At 41.2% G+C, this 18,479-nt stretch overlaps 3 protein-coding genes across 16 annotated transcripts in view; 1 reads left to right on the top strand and 2 right to left on the bottom strand.

The window, feature by feature from the left end:
- The first annotated feature begins 1,261 nt into the window (after positions 1-1,261).
- Positions 1,262-6,339, top strand: tardbpa (TAR DNA binding protein a). 5 transcript variants are annotated; one of them, XM_070545149.1, is made up of 7 exons: positions 1,262-1,974; positions 2,416-2,579; positions 2,698-2,838; positions 2,982-3,152; positions 4,074-4,158; positions 4,945-5,090; positions 5,838-6,339. In XM_070545149.1, exons 1-6 carry the CDS (start codon positions 1,734-1,736, stop codon positions 5,037-5,039), a joined length of 897 nt encoding a protein of 298 aa, XP_070401250.1. In that variant the 5' UTR covers positions 1,262-1,733; the 3' UTR covers positions 5,040-5,090; positions 5,838-6,339. The 5 variants fall into 5 exon arrangements, with proteins under 5 accessions (XP_070401250.1, XP_070401249.1, XP_070401248.1 ...); XM_070545148.1 differs by having other exon boundaries at positions 2,964-3,152; XM_070545147.1 differs by having other exon boundaries at positions 4,074-5,090.
- Positions 6,340-7,283: 944 nt separating this feature from the next.
- On the bottom strand, positions 7,284-12,535 carry pgd (phosphogluconate dehydrogenase). Its single transcript, XM_015967637.3, has 13 exons — positions 12,395-12,535; positions 11,942-12,017; positions 11,677-11,856; positions 11,540-11,605; positions 11,333-11,451; positions 11,176-11,245; positions 10,970-11,104; positions 10,714-10,903; positions 9,646-9,776; positions 8,989-9,122; positions 8,426-8,525; positions 7,984-8,106; positions 7,284-7,741 (listed from the first exon to the last, which is right to left on the bottom strand). Exons 1-13 carry the CDS (start codon positions 12,400-12,402, stop codon positions 7,622-7,624), a joined length of 1,452 nt encoding a protein of 483 aa, XP_015823123.1. The 5' UTR covers positions 12,403-12,535; the 3' UTR covers positions 7,284-7,621.
- Positions 12,536-17,992: 5,457 nt separating this feature from the next.
- Positions 17,993-18,479, bottom strand: part of kif1b (kinesin family member 1B) — a 52,922-nt gene continuing 52,435 nt past the window's right edge. For all 10 annotated transcript variants that reach the window (XM_015967643.3, XM_015967655.3, XM_015967644.3 and 7 more), the window contains 2 exons: positions 18,265-18,383; positions 17,993-18,168 (listed from right to left, as the gene is read on the bottom strand). In XM_015967643.3, coding sequence (XP_015823129.3) covers positions 18,126-18,168; positions 18,265-18,383 — 162 coding nt within the window. In that variant the 3' untranslated portion in view covers positions 17,993-18,125. The remainder of the gene's footprint in view (positions 18,169-18,264; positions 18,384-18,479) is intronic.

The following is an 18,479-nucleotide window of genomic DNA, read 5'->3' as shown; positions in this document are numbered from 1 at the left end:
ACATTGGGCTCACATTATTATTGGCAATAACAAACATTGTTTGATTATGTATTTATCAAGAGAGTTCTTCGTCTTCGTCTTGAGCTGTATATATATGGTGAAGCAGTTTAGATGAGCAGAGTGCATGAAAGACCTTGGCCAATATCTCATGTAGATTAGTGTCAGAGACTTTATGTCTCTGCTCGAGGAGACGCAGCAGGTGATAAACATTTCAACATTCATGATATATATATATATATATATATATATATATATCTTCATTTGAACCCTTTTATAAACATCCACATGAAAATTTGTAGTTTTTTTCTATTGTTTTAGTTTTTTATTTCCTTGAGTTTTGATCATATTTTATTAACATGCTTACATAACAAAAAGTAATTTCTCCATCCATTTGCCTCTGAAATTTTTATTTGACTAAATATCACTTTATTTCTCTTATATCAAAGCATCATCAAAATTAATCCTAAAATGTGTTTTTTGACTATGTCTGTCACGTAATTTACAATTTATTAGCTCGTAAAAATTTAGAATTGAATTAACTATAAATCAGGCGTCGCATATATGATGCCACTGCAGAATCTATTCTCCCCCAGCGTATGCTACTTATTACATGGCCAGATTTATTATAGTGGTTTTCTTCACATTTAATGCTCATTCTTCCGGCCTGGAAAAGGGATTCAAAGCTCGCTAAACCAATCTTCTCCTCTTCTCCATCTCTGGCCCGGTGACGTCATTTTGGTGAAATGAACATTTGTAGTCCGTTACATCTTTTCACACAAAACCTAAACTAACTTTTGCCGCCGTTGTAATATAAACGCTTTTTTGGCATGAAAATGTGTCTTTAAAATCAAACAGGATTAGAAAATACTTTTTATCTTCTCATGGACTCCCATTCATTTACTCTGGCATTTGGAGACACACACACACACACACACACACACACACACACACACACACACACACACATATATATATATATATATATATATATATATATATATATATATATATATATATATATATATATATATAGTGTGTGTGTGTGTGTGTGTGTGTGTGTGTGTGTTTGTGTGTGTGCGTGTGTGTTTATATATAAACATAGAAACATGTTTATGTTTATATATAACTAATAATAATTTATATAATTTATATATAAATGTGTTTATATACATATCTATAGTTGGAGACTCATGGTCCGGAAGTAGATGGGCGCGACTTCCATCATGAAAGTGGACCCTCCTGCCTCGATGATGTCATCGCTACAAGGTGAGCGCTCGGTAGCCATTTTGTTAGCTAGCGTGAGGGTTAAATAGATTAGCTTGAGCATTTGTAGGTATTTCGTGCGTGAATTTGCCCCAAACATCAATTTACCGATATTTTCCTCGTCTTCCGTACACTCGTAAAGCAGAGAAAGTCACGTGTATTCTTTATAGCTAAAACCGCGCGAAGTTGTATGCTCATTCATTTTTCCAGCTGCCTTAAGTTTGCTAGCCCATTAGCTAGCTGGCTAACTTGTTTACGTCGATGGTTAAAAACGTTAAGCTTTTATGACTGCCAGTGTTTAAACGGTACGTTCATTTGTGGAGAAGGTATAAAAAAAATTTGTTAGCTTTCGCGTTCCGTTGCGTTTGCTTGTTGTGAAATAGCGTTTGAAACGGGACCGATACCTCAAACGAACACAACTTCAGTGTTAATTGAATAACTGCTCATCTGCTAATACATTTGGACCAGCCATGTCAGAACTGTACATTCGGGTGGCTGAGGATGAAAACGAGGAGCCCATGGAGATCCCCTCGGAAGATGATGGGACTGTGTTGTTATCATCGGTGGCAGCTCAGTTTCCAGGGGCTTGCGGTCTGCGATACAGAAACCCAGAGTCACAGTGCATGAGGGGGGTTCGGCTTGTCGAGGGGGTCCTCCACGCACCCGAGAGCAACTGGGGAAACCTGGTCTATGTCGTCAATTATCCCAAAGGTGAGACGATCACGCTGCAGCAAGCAATTCTCTAATTAAACAAGTGTGTAATAAAATAGGACGTGTGTTTGCCTATGTTGCGCCTAATAAAACCATGGGTTTAAGTGAAATTCTATGTATTATATAATGTATCATACTGCTCAGTATCATGTAGTTGAGCCTCCATAAAAAGCACTATTATTTGCTTTTGATGTTTTATTATGAGATTGCTAGATATGTACAGGATATCATCAAAATTACTAGGATAAAACATTTGCTTGTGACAGACAAACGCAAGCATAGATTGTTGAACAACTGTCTTCTAATGTTTTTTTTCTTCCTTTTCAATTAAACGAAACGACTGTTTGCTTATCAAATACCAAACAGGCAAACCCATCAGACTTTCCTCATTTTATCATTGCAAATATTTTTCTTATTTAAGTTACTAATTACTCTTCACAGATAATAAAAGGAAGATGGACGAAATAGATGCTGCCTCAGCTGTGAAAGTCAAAAGGGGCTTTCAGAAGACATCAGATCTTATTGTCCTCGGGTTGCCTTGGAAAACATCCGAACAGGACCTGAAAGATTATTTTAGTACATTTGGGGAGGTCATCATGGTGCAGGTACTGGTGTTTCTGAATGTTTATTAATCATTCTCTGTTAGTCTCATACAGTTTTAATATCAAAGCTATATTTTAGTGAGATGTTAAAATTGTGTGTGTGTGTGTCTGTTTGCTCCAGGTGAAAAGAGATGCAAAGACTGGGAACTCCAAAGGCTTTGGCTTTGTCCGCTTCACTGACTATGAGACACAAACTAAAGTTATTGCTCAAAGACACATGATTGATGGACGATGGTGTGACTGCAAACTTCCAAATTCAAAGGTATGCTGAACTATTTTGTTAACTCCTTAATCTTCAAGTATAATTGATATCATATGAAATGCATGAATTTAAAATCAGTTTTAAGTGATTCTGAACTGTTTCAACTTAATTGGTCTCATGGTTAGGCCTATATGTACTCTCAGGCATGTCCCGATGAGCCCATGCGGAGCCGTAAAATCTTTGTTGGTCGCTGCACGGAGGACATGACAACTGATGATCTGAGGCAGTACTTTATGCAGTACGGTGAAGTCACTGATGTCTTCATTCCCAAACCGTTCCGGGCTTTTGCATTCGTCACATTTGCTGATGATCAGGTAAGAGTTTTCAAAATGTGGTGATTTTATTTGATAGATTGTACAAAACAATCATCGGTAGAACGCTGTCATAACTTTGCTCATTACTCATAATTTCCAACAACCAGAAAAATTTACATTCCAGTAAGTTAATTTCTCTGGTTATTCCCAAAGCTCGCACCTCCTTTGGCCACTCCTTATTCCAGTTTGCTGCTTCCAGCGACTGGAATGGTCTGCAAAAATCACTAAAGCTCACTACCTACATTCCTTTATCTACCTTTAATAATTCACTGCAATCAATAGTTTTTCATAGTGATGGAGAAACTAAAGCTTTCCAAACCACTGAACCAATATGAGGCAAATTGTTTGAAATGGTTCAGTGTTGTGAAACATTTGAACCCTATGAAATAAATGACATCTGCTGGCCAGTCTTAGCATGGAACACATTGAGTGTGGCAATAAAATTATGTCCAAATCTGTCAGTTTCTGTCTTTTAAAATCTTATTCTAGATATTTTTTATATAAGATAATATGTGTATGTCACTAGACATATCATCTTATGTAGTTGTGCTACAGAGTGACTGTCCCAGCAAGAAATACTATACAGCAGCAGGCATCGACTCAGAACAGGGGTGGGTCCGAGAAGATGACCTCTGTAATCTCATTCTTCATTCTAAACATGGGGATGACTACAGCAGACACTTTTTCTCCCCTCTTAGCTCAGTTGTAGCTATTTCCCTGATAGCTCGCTTAGCTACTGACACGTGAAATAATGTGTTTGGGTATCTGTAAGTTTGACTGAGTTTGTGCTTGCTAACGTCAATCAAACCGCATCCAGATGTTGATCAGTTGTAGATGTACAACTGCTAAGATTAGAGGTGTATCTGTAATTTATAGAAATGGAAAACTCCCTGGATTCCCATTCCTCTTTTTTTTCCTCAGGTTGCCCAGGCTCTGTGTGGAGAAGACTTGATTATCAAGGGAGTCAGCGTGCACATCTCCAACGCTGAGCCCAAACACAACAATAGTAGGCAAATGATGGATCGAGGGCGGTTTGGGGCTGGTGGGTTCAGTCAGGGTTATGGCAGTAGTCGTGGTGGGCTAAGCAGTAGTAGTGGAGGGGTTAACTTTGGGGCTCTGGGTCTTAATCCAGCCATGGTGGCAGCTGCCCAGGCAGCCTTGCAGAGCAGTTGGGGAATGATGGGCATGCTGGCTAACCAGCAGGGCCTGACCACAACAGCAGCCACAGCCTCTACAACCAGAGATCAGACCTATAGCTCTGCCAGCACCAGTTACAGCAGCCCCAGCTCAGCTAGTCTTGGATGGCCTGCAGGCACTAACACGGCCTCCAGCAGTGGCTTTAGCTCTGGCTTTGGCACATCTATGGATTCTACTAAGTCCTCTAGTTGGGGAATGTAGGTAGCTACAAATAGATCTTTTCTGTTACTCTTAAGTTGGTCTGGTAAGTATACCTACATGGAAGAATGGCTTATATCTTCTTTTAAACAAACTAAAACACTTTACTAAAGCAAAGATTTCTACTTGTGTGACATATAGTGTAGTCATACATGGGGTGAATGGAAAGTTTAGTTAGTAGGATCCGTCACAGTTTTAGTTTGAGAGAGTATGCAACAGAAAGATGGCCGTGCATGCATTGTAACTGTTTATAACATGCACGAGTTTCTGGAGAACCCTCCTACCCACGCTCCCCCATATGTAGTTCTATGTATTGAATGCTTTGCTGTATTTTTTCATTAGGTTTGTTTTTGTTTGATCTGTTTTGGAAACTCCTTCATGATAGTTTCTTCTGCAGCTCACCACCTCTTTCACAATTTCCCGGGAGGAATCGCATCATTGGCAGCAATGTTCGGCAGATCTCAGTATCAGTACCCCTCCTCCCATGTGTAAATGCATTATCATCCAAGAGCGCAGCTTCACTCTGCTTTACTGTTTTAGACGGTGGGTGGTCTTTGTTTTTTTTGTTCCTTTCTCTCCCCCCTTTTTTATTTTTTTGGGATATAGAAATCTTGTATGCTCCTGTCGCTTTTTCAACTCGATGAGTGGGGTTGGTGTTGGCCCGAGTGAGAGTGAGCGAACGGGAGAGCAAAATGAAAGAAAGTGTGAGAAGAACTGTGTGCTGTTTTCCCCCCTCAAAAAGACATACCTGGCAGAGTTGAGAAGAACCTGTGGCTTTGTGCGAGTGTGAGAGGAAGAAGCAAGTACGAGTGTGTTCACAGTAGCCATCACAAAGACATGCCAAGATCCCTAAGTTCTCCGCTTTCACACACCATTTTCTATCAACCTTAATTCTTTAGAAACCACAGTGAAATGTCAAGTGCGCTGAATATTTGTAACCTTTTGTGGAGCTTTGCTGTCTGACTCGATGTGGATGCTGTGTCTGTTTGTGTGCTTCATTTTCTTCTTGTTACCACCCTCTGTGTGAAAATGTGACTTTGTGTTAGTGAAGTCTGTGTGGGGGAGAGGAAACAAAGTATTTACGTTTGGAAGATGCTGTGGTGAATGTTTGAAAAGTTCCCGTTGAACGTTTGTGTTTGAAGTGGTTACGAGTGCATTTTTCTATGTTTTGTGAATCCAAGGGAAGTCTGAAATAAAACGTAATTTGACTAGATATTATACCTTCTTGACAGTGACTTGTTTTTGACTTCACATTAATTGAACTGCCAACACTTTAATTCACATGTATAGGACCGTCGGACATGGAAATCCCAGGTTTTCATCCGAACCCTGGTGGAAGTCAGTTACACGGAAGATGAAGCCGGAACAATGGAAATTCTGCACAGCTGCCTTAAGCCTGAAAAGGATCTTCGTCACCTCACTACCAAGAAACCTTGGACCACTAATTTAGGGTGGACCATGCTAAATTAAAATCTCTGGAGGTATATTTTTTATTATTTACACAATTGGGACGATCGATTTGTTGCTAGCTCTACTTCTGTCCCCAAATTCTTCCGTTCTGTTAGCTGCTATATTTGTCAGTAAAACTTGATTTTTACCTCCCAACAAACAAGGACTGATGGCAAAATTTGTATCAGTGTGGCAGGTAATGTTAGCCGTTTGACTTTAATTGTTTCAGAAAGTGAGCTAATTGGAAAAAAAACAAAGGACCTGACTAAACAAGCCAGCACAAAATTCCATGTTGTGTATTGAAATCTTAAAATCTTAATTGTAAAATAAAAGTGTTTCTTTATCTGTGGTCTCTTAATGTTGATAAACATGTTTCCCTCTGAGATCAGATCATTTCTGTTATTTTTCATGTCTTTGCTTTGGGGGCAGATTTCAGCTCTGGGCTGATCTGAGGGTGCAGCAGCATTGAGCTACCTGCAGGTGGCGCTTTTGTACAGATTCTGTTCTGAATTTATGTAATGAGTTTTTTTTCTCATCCGGAAGTTGAGAAAATGTAACGTAGAACATTTAAAGTAGTTTTTTCTGTTAATTAACGTCTATGTGTTTGCAAAATCTGTTATTTGGTTAAAAATTAGCTTTAAAATATTTCTTAGTAATTTTCTAATCTGTTGCAAAAAAAAAGGGACAAAAATAGCTGTAATGTTTATTTTCTGACTGATCAAAGGTGACTTACCATAAACATAACCGTCACCAGTAAAGTAATTACAATTTTATACCATTAAGTTTTAAATATGAACCTTTTCCAGTTTTAGGACGTTTTAGTTGCTTTCTTCCTGTATTTATAAGGTTCAATTGATCATCAATCATTGGTTTCACCTTCAGTTTGAAGTGAAAGCTGATTCAATATTTCCTCATTTTTAAATAAACATGTTTTCATGCAATATTTGTAAAACAACTAACACATTTAGGCTGCACACTAAAGATATTTGATCTTTTACACATCTTTGTATAAAACGAGTGAAAATAAATCAGATTATGTTCCAGTGGGCCTGTTTAGTTTTCATGGCTGCAGCCTGTTGGGATCACTGAGGATCTGTTGCATAATTTTCCATTGATAGTTTTAAATAACCACTCATGCCAGGTTAAATGTATTCTCGCTGATCAGCCATAACATTATGACCTCTTATTCATTTATAACTGGAAAATCCACCTTTTACACGTTTTTGATGCTTTCCACCTTAAACACGATGTTTTGTTTGAGCTCCCAGAGCATAAAGACCAAGCTAATTATGAAGGGATTCAAATCTTTATTTAGCTTGTTAAAGCAGGGTGCAGTGTTCACCTTAATCCAGTGTTTACTCTGAACACTCAGCCCAACAACAGGTGATTTAGACTAATGTCCACCTGAGTCACAGCCTCTCTACTGACTTGCTACTTCAGAAAAGACTTGAAACTGCATGTAATCTCTGGTCACACTTTATAAATAAAACGACAAGTCTCTGATGTCAAAAGCTGGATGAAGTTATTCTATTGTCCGGGTCTTAAGGTGGAACGTGTAGCATGTCTTCTGCAGAAAACACCACCTTGATTTTCCATCTCATTTGTGTTTAGGAGTGATGTAAAGATTAAGCGTTGTAGGAGGAAGAGGAGACGTTTCCACCATGGCCCGTCCAGTTGGTGTGGATGAAATGTCCGGGTTTAGTTAGCAGCTCGTATGTGTGAGCACCAAAATAGTCCCTCTGGGCCTTAAGAAATGCAAACAACAAATTAAGCAAGACAGGACTCATTTCAGTCTTGAATTCCATGGTCAGTCATTATTTGGGCAAATCTTGAAAATTTTGCTTCAAATGTAGTCAATTATTTCAGATTCATATTCTAAACAGTTAAAAAGGGGAGGTAGTTGTAAATGTACACCTGTACATGATGTTTTTAATCACTTCCACTCCCCTGAACTCTGGTCTGTTCTGTAGCAGCGAGTGTTTGTTACCTGCAGCAGGTTGGCAGGAAGCATGTCGTGTCTGTAACCGTCGTAGAAGGACAGAGCTGTGGTGAAGCAGGGCATCGGGATGCCGTGCTGCACTCCCACACCAACCGTTCTGCGCCAGGACTCCTAAAGCAGGAGTGTAAACTCCGTTATTAATGTGTGTTCATCGAGACAAATACATTTATGTTAAATCCAGTCAAGAAAAAAGGCCTTTTCACTGACTATAAAAAAGAAAGGACATGTTTCTGCCACACACACTTTTTATTATCTGCTGGATCAAAACTGAATCTGATTTCTGAATCATGAGAAAAAAATAACTTTCTATTTAAACTTTTGCATCTCAGACAGTTGATTCAACAAGCTGTTTTGTGGAAAAAGGAAATCAGAAGTTAAGAGACTTTGTGTTGTAAGTTTTTGAGTCTGACCGCTTCCTCCTTCCTCTCACCTGACAGTCTTGCACAGCATCACAGAAGAAATTGTCCAGCAACAAGTTCTGCAGCTCAGCGTCTCTGTCGAACGCTTCTTTGATTTTACCCAAGAAAACGCTGGAAGAGAGAAGCAGCTGATTGTTACAATGGCTCATAAAAAACACCTGCTAATACACTGCAGCTGGTTGGCTGCGGACTGCAAGTCAAGTCTAGGTTTGTTTGATTTAGATTAGTGCAACTTTTCACGCCGATTACAGAAAGCAAACCGGTGTTGCGATAGGTCCTCATTCTTACATCCATCAGATTTTACAAGAAAGCTCATTGTTTCCTTTTATATGAACGTCTCTTTCTACACTTCAGCCTTACAACAGAAGAGTGACACAGAACTTCCTCTATGGCACAACAACCAAGTTTCCTCTTCTCAGCCTCAGAAGAGACATCTCAGAAATAAAATCTTATGGTGCCATTATTCTTGATATTACAAAAATATACATATTTTTGCAATAATATGTAAAGACAGAGGCACAGAAGTCAAGTTAACTTGTGTTATTTTAGTTTTTTTAAATGAGAACATACTAACCTTCTGATGATGCACCCTCCTCTCCACATCAGAGCGATCGCGCCGTAGTTAAGCGACCAGCCGAACTCTATGGCCGCTTGCCGCAGCAGCATGAAGCCCTGAGCGTAGGAAATGATCTTGGAGGCATAGAGGGCCTGGAAATGTAAACAATATGTATTCTAGTTAGGGATGCAACGATACCACTTTTTCCAAACTGATGCGATACCGATACTTGGATCTGAATATTCGGCGATACCGATTACCGATATCGATACTTCTACCACACACAAAAAATGCAATGATTTGGAATTTTATTTTCTTCTCTGCTTTCAACAGGAAAAGGCTGTGAGGTAGATAAAAAGTAAAATATATGAGTAGAAATCATCACAAAACTAAAATATTAGGTGAACAGAAATGACAAGTTACAGTGAAGCCATTTTCAAGCAACTGCATTGGTATTGGTCCCTGGTATCGGTTAACTTTTACTGATACCAGTATCGTATCGGTATCTGCACAGATACCAGTATCGGTATCGGTGCATCCCTAATTCTAGTATAGTTTGTTATTGATAAATAGAGCAGACTGTGGCATGTAGACATCTCATGTGAATAGTTGCTTTATGATTTCATCCTAAAATGGCATAAATTTAACAAAACATTAAAACAGAGTGGGTTTAACCTTTCTGATGTCCTCCAGAAACGTAGCCTTGTTGCCGCTGAATTTGACCCCCTGCGGTCCTGAGAGGCTGCGGCTGGCCTGAACCCTCTCATCCTTCAAAGACGACAAGCATCTGGCGAAGACGGCCTCCCCTGAGAGAGAGAGAGATGGGAGAAAACAGATAAACACGGGTGGACATGTTTGCATTTGTCCCACAAAAACCAACAAACAGCATAGCAAAGAAAGACGACATGCAGGATAACGCCAAAACATTGAATCAGCATGACTCAGCATTTTTTCTAACCGTTTTTAAGGCAAGGCAACTTTATTTGTTTAGCACTGTTCATACACGGAGTAAATCTATGTGTTTTCCTATCCTGATTTAGAGGAACAAGTCTCTGCACATCTTTTTAGTGAGTTAGTTCCTGGGTTTGGGAGTTCTGGTTCTGGGTAAAACATGTCTGGTTCAGACAAGTAACGGAGATGCATCTAGACCCAAAACCAACAGTTTTAGATCCATCCTTTCACAAACAGGAAGTTGATGTGGTTATTGCAGGACTGGTGAGATGGGACCCATTTTAAACACTCCTACATTCATCTAAGCTACTCACGAGTAGGGAGCAGGTATGGACTTTTTTTTCTGTTTCCCATTTAAACATGAAATCCTCATTCTGAGCAACAAAAGAAGCTCATCACTTACTTCATTAAAAAAGCCATACATCCTCGCCCCTCTGAATGAACAGAAGGATACCAGATCAGTCAGCATGACTTGCAAAAACTGTCCGGTCAGATGATGAAAGACAAACTGTCCCAGTTTTACTCTGAAATCCACCCATGCATGCTGCTCCATGTTGGCTGGACCAGTACACACAATGAAACATTTTGTACAAGCGGCGCCTTTAACAGCTTTGTGTTGGTTAAGAACAAATCTGGTCATTACTGGCCTTTCATTAGCTGATGTTGTAATCTTTTTAAGGTGTGGTATAAGGCATTCTTCTTATCATAAGGAACTAAACTTTCTGAGAGCAGCACTACCAGAAAAGGAAAGAAACTAGATACTTCCGTGTGTAAAAGCTTTATTTCTCCTACCAATCAAAGTGACGGGCGTGCCGTACTCCAGGGCGGAAATGGCCGTCCACTTCCCCGTGCCTTTCTGTCCAGCGCTGTCCCGGATTTTGGGCAGCAGATGTGCGCCATCGGTGTCTCTGTATTTAAGGATGTTGGCTGTGATCTCAATCAGGAAGGAGTCCAGCTCCGTCTTGTTCCAGCTATCAAAAGCCTGAGAGGATCAAAGTCAGTCAGCCATATTTGATGTTGTATAAAAATAATGTTTTGACAATCTCACCTGTGCCATCTCATCGTGGTCCATCCCCAGAACATCCTTCATTAGGTGGTAGGCCTCACAGATCAGCTGCATGTCTCCATACTCGATGCCATTATGGACCATTTTTACAAAATGACCTGCACCTTCATCTCCAACCTGCCACATAATATCATAAGATCTAACCAGGAACAACTTGTTAAGAAAACAGGCAAAAATGCTGCACTCACCCAGTCACAACACGCCTCTCCTGTTCCAACCTTGGCAGCGATGCTCTGGAAGATGTCTTTAATGTGCGGCCTTGGCATCGGTGACATCAAATGTTCATTTTTATCAGTTTTACACAAATAAACAAATAAATCTCTACTGATCGTTTTCATTACTCACCAGGCCTCTTTATGTCCTCCTGGCATGAGTGAGGGTCCGTAGCGTGCTCCCTCCTCTCCACCACTCACTCCGCTCCCAACAAACAGCAAGCCCTTCTCTTTCAGACTCTTACACCGACGCTGCGAGCAACAACCACATAAAAAAGGTACAAATATACACACAGGTAAACAAGTCTTTTCTGTCAAAAAATGAACCTCAGAGACTTACTGTTGTGTCTCTGTATTCAGAGTTGCCGCCGTCGATGATGATGTCCCCAGCTTCTAGAAGAGGAACCTGAGAAAGTGTAAATAAGTCAGTAAATCAGAAGTTCACTAAATGTAGTTTTACAGCAGTTTGGCACAAACCAGTTTGTCAATGAAGTCGTCCACAGCCTGCCCAGCCTTGACCAGCAGGATGATCCTCCTGGGCTTCTTCAGCTTAGACACCATGTCCTCCAGAGACTCAGCTCCGATCACCTTGGAGCCCTTTGCCTCATTCTGCAGGAAGTCGTGCACCTTGGACACGGTTCGGTTGTACGCACAGACCTGTTGGACAGGCTAAGCTCAGCAAGACAAAAGAAGAGGAGTGGTACCCGATGGAAGTGTAAACAAACTGGAGTGGAGGTCTTACCACAAAGCCATGATCGTTCATGTTCATGATGAGGTTCTGGCCCATGACAGCCAGACCAATCAGTGCGATGTCTGCTCTGTGAACACAAATCACATGTACTCAGAGGGCCCGATGGGCGCGTGCCAACAGGTTCCCTAACGGAACAGACTAGTAAATCTTCTTTAAAAGGATTATGATTTCTTTTTGTTGTTGTAATCTTAATCATAGACCTTTAAGTCAACCTGAAACTTCACTTCATTTCACAGAGTCCATAGCGATTACTCGGTAGGTCACACCAAGTTCAGATTCCACGTTAAACGTATTTCCACTCAAAACAAAAGATAAACACCTACACAAGACGAACAACAGCAGGTAGGCTAACTGATATATCAGCTACCTTCAAAAACAGACGAAACGACTACGAGCGAGTACTACTAGTTAACATGTTCACCATCTGAATCAGTTCAAACTTACTTAGCCATCGTGGTATCCGAGTAAAGTGACGGCGAGGTAAGAAGTGTCTAAATGACAGTCGAGCTCAGACTCCAGTTTTCTGCTTCACTTTTCCTCGCTCGTTTTTTTACTTCCTCGTTCCCGATTCTACGCGAGTAAAAAGCTTACGCACGCCCACGTACAGGATCCACCAATCAGAGAGCGTCTAAATGACAACCCACCTTCTCTTCGTATTCTTATTGGTCCAGAGCACTGAGCAGAGGAATCTCCTTTCCTATTGGTTGTTTTTGCAGGCGCAGCAGCTCTAACAGATATGCAGGTAACAACAATGGATTTATAAATCCACAAAGTGACATTGTATTAATAAATCCCACGATTACATATACAATAGTTATCTTATAGGTTTTGTTCAAGAAGTTTCTCACTGATCTCACACCGTTGTAGGTGTGTGGAATATTCTAATTAGTTTTTTCTCCTTCCCATGTAACTTTCTTTACTTTTAAAATCTTTTTCAACTTTCTTTTATATGTCGAGACTCTGAATGAATGCAAACTTCTTTTTAAACACATGTTAAAACTAAGCACAGATTGGTTAATGACTGAAGTTTATTTTTGTCATTTTAACACTGCAAGAAAATAAGTTGGAGGAAGATCAGTAGTTTAATAAATCCTGGGTTTAGTGTATATTGCACATTAGTTGTCGACCTAATAAGAAGGAAATGCTCGGAAGCACTGAGGTGCTTTTGGGGATTTATATACAAAAGCTTAATCTTCGAGATTTATTTTACATCATTGTTTATATGATACCCCTGGTAGGGTCTACCATGACAAATGGGTCTTAGGTGAAGGGTGAGACAAAGAACGGTTCAGAAGATCTTTCATGGACGTAAAAACAAAGAGTCGAGTACCCGGCCTGGAGGGTTACCGGGGTCCCACCCAGGAGCCAGGCCTGGGGTTGGGGCCCGTGGGCGAGCGCCTGGTGGCCGGGCTTTTGCCCATGGGGCCCGGCTGAGTCCAGCTCGAACCGGATATATGGGCTCATCCAACTGTGGACCCACCACCCGCAGGAGGAACATGAAGGGTCCGGTGCAATGTGGATCGGGTGGCAGACTGAGGCAGGAGCCTTGGCGGTCCGATCCCCGGACAAGGAAACTGGTTATTGGGACATGGAACGTCACCTCGCTGGCGGGGAAGGAGCAGGAGCTTGTGGCAGAGGTTGAGCGGTACCGGCTAGATATAGTCGGACTCACCTCGACACATATGTGGCTTGGGTTCCAGGTGGCTTACTATAGCATTGGCTCTGAAATCCAAGTTCTTGAGAGGGGTTGGACACTCTCCTTTGTTGGAGTTGCTCCGGGTGAGAGGCAGAGGGCTGGGGTTGGCTTTTTGTTAGCCCCAAGACTCTCTGCCTGTGTGTTGGGGTTTACCCCGGGGGACGAGAGGGTTGCTTCCCTGCGCCTTCGGGTCGGAGAACGGGTCCTGACTGTTGTTTGTGCTTATGGGCCAAATATCAGTTCAGAGTACTCACCCTTTTTGGAGTCCCTGGGACGAGTGCTAGATAGTGCTCCATCAGGGGACTCCATTGTCCTGCTGGGGGACTTCAATGCTCACGTGGGCAATGACAGCATGACCTGGAGGGGTGTGATTGGGAGGAACGGCCCGCCTGATCTGAACTGGAGTGGTGTTTCGTTATTGGACTTCTGTGCAAGCCGCAGTTTGGCCATAATGAACACCATGTTCGAACATAAGGATGCCCATCGGTACACTTGGTACCAGGGCAGCCTAGGTCGCAGGTCGATGATAGACTTTGTAGTCGTATCATCTGACCTGCGGCCGTATGTTTTGGACACCCGAGTGAAGAGAGGAGAGGAGCTGTCAACTGATCACCGCCTGGTGGTGAGTTGGATCAGATGGCAGGGGAAGATGCCACGTAGACCTGGCAGACCCAAACGCATAGTGAGGGTCTGCTGGGAACGCCTGGCAGAAGAACCTGTCAAGACGGTCTTCAACTCCCACCTCCGGCAGAGTTTTGACCGCGTCCCGAGAGCAGTGGGGGACATTGACTCCGAGTGGGCCTTGTTCCACTCTGCAATTGTTGAGGCGGCTGTTGCTACTTTGGGCATGTCCTGCCGGCAGGAGGCCTCGACCCAGGACACGTTGGAGAGGTTACATCTCCAATCTGGTCCGGGGACGCCTTGGAGAGGACGGCCTGGAGCTCCCTAGTTGGGATGCTGCCCCCGCGACCCGGACCCGTAAGCGGAGGAAGACGATGACGACGATTATATAATGAAAACTTTATTTTTTACCAATTAAATGCTTTTACTAAAGTGTATGATTTATTGGACATTGGCATCAAGTAAAAGGTCTTCGTTTTTCACATCATGTGACAGCTGCTCTGCCAGCTGACCTGGAGGTCATGTCTTAAAAATGTGACGGATTGAAATTATCTCAATCCTGCATTTCATTTTTTGAGCCCCACTAACATTTCACAAAACTATTACATTTTTAAACACTGTTTGCAAGACACCATAAAACTAAACACTGCAGAAACTTTCTTTTAGCTAATCATTAATTTTGTTCCAAACCATTCCTAGATCTCCCTGATTGCTTGAGGGGTACCACAATAAATTGCTCCAAACTAAACCTGATTAATGTCAGAACAGCTTGGTGTCTTTATCTAAATGGCATGTTTTCTGATCTTGATTACATATTTGATTTTTAGTTGTGAAGAAACAGAAGACCATTTATGCTAAAAGCTTCCAAAAAGATTAAAGCTGGTGTGCACATCTGAATGTATGCAAGGCAAGTTATCGTCAGAATAAAAATAAACTAAAATCTTCACTTTTTCCCATTTAGAAAGTTTTAAACCAAAATGATTTATTAATATGTCATCTTGTCTGAATTAGGACTTGATCGCTCTCGAACAGCAGGAATTTGGAAAACCCCGACGTTGGCAGTGAAGCTGAACACAAAGCAGAGGACAAACAGCACTTGTTCTGCTAACGCACAGTTTGCACTTTTATTGTTGCCTCATTCACTAAACAGTTCAGTGGTGCAAGATTACCATACACAGAATTAGGATATCTGCATGACACATCTACGCTATACAGCGAAATGGATTATAATTATTACAAATACAGTAAAACATATTTACATTTTAGTTCCAAGCTCCATACAACACAGATATTTACACGGCAAGTATGAAAATGAAACCAGTCGAACAAATAATGTACAGCGTTAATGTCGCGGTTTGTCCTTCATTCTTTCAGCAAATGAATCCAAAAGGAAACGTTGGATATTTATTTGTCAGAGGGGACGATGGAAATTACCATAGCTAATTTTAATTTAAAAGGCATCATTGAAATCGGAGAAGAGTGTCTATCTTCTATCAGTTTACATGTTATTAGCTACGATGTATTATTTTCCCTGATATTAGAAAAATGAAACGGATCAACACCACCTTTCGTTAAAGAGCCGGAAACCTGTTCAGTGTGAGTCCTCAAAAACAACAGCAGACCTTTACATCACTTTCTGATAAACAGGAAGCACTAATGTAACTCACTTCCTCCTTAAACTCATTAATTCATTAAATGACAAACTAAAAACTTCTTGATTAAATCTTACATTCAACTCCCTCCCAGTTCAAGCCAGAGGCCGCTATCAAAACTTTATTTGGTTCCTTATTAGCAGAACAACTAAACCTCAGACGCTTTTACTTGATCAGTTAGTTGAACCTTTAATTAGCATGTGCAAAGAGCTGCAAACTAATATATACATTGCAAAGAATAAATACAAAATTCAAAACAATAGAACTCTGCAAACTAGCCACTGATGTGAAAGTGTTTGCTCTGATGTGCTGATTTAAAATATGCATCTCTTCCAGTTGAGGTTTGCGTTTTAATGCATAGATGCTCTGATAAAATCAGGTGTGGAGTAATTTAATTTTCTCCAAAGTAAACAAACCAGGTTTTGCGTCTCTGACCAGCAGGTTGGCTGACCTGAGGACAGTGACGCCCTGGGTGTCATTAATTATAAAAACTCCACTAATAAAGGCTCTGATTCAACTCTCGTGTCCCGTTCAGAGGCTGCAGACTGCTGGTTGGTAGGCCAGAGTCCAACAACACCCACCTGAGCTTGTAACGGATGAAACAGAGGCAGCAGCATCAGCACAAACACAGCAAATATTTCCACAAACACACGTAACAAAATCTTTCACCTCGCCGTCCCTTCTCTCTCCTAAATCTTTTCCGAACCTGCGTATCGTCCAGCGTAGCCTCGATGTGTGCGCCCATCTTGGTTCCTGAAGCTTGGACATAAAAAAATCCTGTGTGATCTGCTCTAAGTCTTGCTATAGATATGCGTTAATGTGCAAAATAAGGTGAAACACCAATAGACGCTGGTTACAAATCAAGAAATAAATGCCCTCTGTTACATTTCATATAAATAAAGTTTTAATCACTATATTAATCAAAAGCAAAGTGATGTTGAGTATGAAAAATAATTATGAGCTGAAGAGTTTGTTTTTCCAGGAACTATTAGAAAAACTGTTAATGCTTCATTTTAGATACAACCCAACGCTGTTATCGTCCGTCGGGCCTGGCGTCTGGGCTGAAACGCCGCTGCTTCATTCTCTTCCTCATCACCATCTACGTGACGGTTACCCAACACATTACTGACGAAACTAAAGAGGAATGTCTTAAACGGGATTTAACCATCAGACTGATCCCAGAGCTGGCTGCATTTAGCTATTCATCCGTGGAGCATTTCCCTTACCCCGATATCCTCAAAACTCTGTTATTTTCTTGAGATGAAAGAGCAAAATGACAATTTTGTACTTTTGCATGAACAATCCATCTAATCTTTCCCACTGCAGGGATACAAAACCATTCATTTTTGCTTATTTTGTCCAGTTAGCACGTGTTTTTGACGCTTACACAGATGCACAGACTCGACATCGGCACCATCGCGGGTGTATGTACAGAGACTGAGGACGGGGATCTAAACATCACCTTGGTGACGGTGGAGATTCAGTGCTGCTCTTCCAAGACTTTCACTCAAACTTGTGAGTTTTACTGAGACAGTTCAAGGCTGCTCTGCCTGATGCAAATTATTTCAAGATTAAAAAAAATAATAATAAACTACGACTTTAGTAGCAGCAATAATTCACGTTGCAGAGCTTAAACTAACACATCACAAGGAGATATTAGTAGATTTTCCCTTCATAATTTTAGCTGTTTGATTTGTTTTTGTTTTTTTCAGTGATCATCTCCTGAGGAATGCTGCAGTTATCATGCGAGCACATGATCCAAAACAACAAAAAGGAAACAAAACTAAAACTCATTTTGGGAGACGAGTAACACTGAGAGACATCTCCTTTTTTTTTGTTGTTTTCTTTCTTTTACAGATGATCGGCAGAACTGAAGAGTAGTATCTAAAGAGCCGTGCACACAAAAGTAGACTACCACAACATGCTACTAGTTAGGGAGTGACGAGAGAGCAGAAAGGAATTAGACCCAGACATCAGTCGTGAAAATAGAAACACAAAAGCTGAGGTGGGGGGAGGGGGGACGCTGGAGGAGGAGGGGGCAAATTTCTCTTGAACGGAAACTTTTTGTGGCATGAAAGGAGACTTAAGCCACAAGTCTACTTACAAGAGAAAAACTTTCAAGAATCACAATGATTAATAAGTGTTAACACTGGGTATGATCAAAGGCTGTTCAGAGAGGGGAGGGGGTTCCTGTGTACCGCTGCGCTCAGTTCTTCATCAGGCCGCTGCGCCTCCTCGCCAGCTTCGATCTGCAGACGTGACACAATGCAGCTTGGTTAAAACGTCATTTCTAATAAATAAAGATCAGAAGTATGTGGTGTGTGTGTGTGTGTGTGTGTGCGTACCTTATCGTCCCTGCGAGCAGAGGATTGAAAGCGTACAGCCAGTCATTCATGTCTTTCTCATTGTTGGCCTGCAGGAGGATTCCTCTGTGTTTTGTGCACACGGCGAAGGTGTTGGGAGTCTATGAAGAAAACAGTAAATAGTGGTTTTCATTCATGCATGTTAACCACATTACGAGGATTTATCTAGCTTCTATGATTTTACAAAGCTGATTTAT

This window comes from Nothobranchius furzeri, chromosome 15 (genome assembly GCF_043380555.1).
Source record: "Nothobranchius furzeri strain GRZ-AD chromosome 15, NfurGRZ-RIMD1, whole genome shotgun sequence".
Taxonomy (NCBI): Eukaryota; Metazoa; Chordata; class Actinopteri; order Cyprinodontiformes; family Nothobranchiidae; genus Nothobranchius; species Nothobranchius furzeri.
This window is presented reverse-complemented; position numbering and strand designations above follow the sequence as displayed.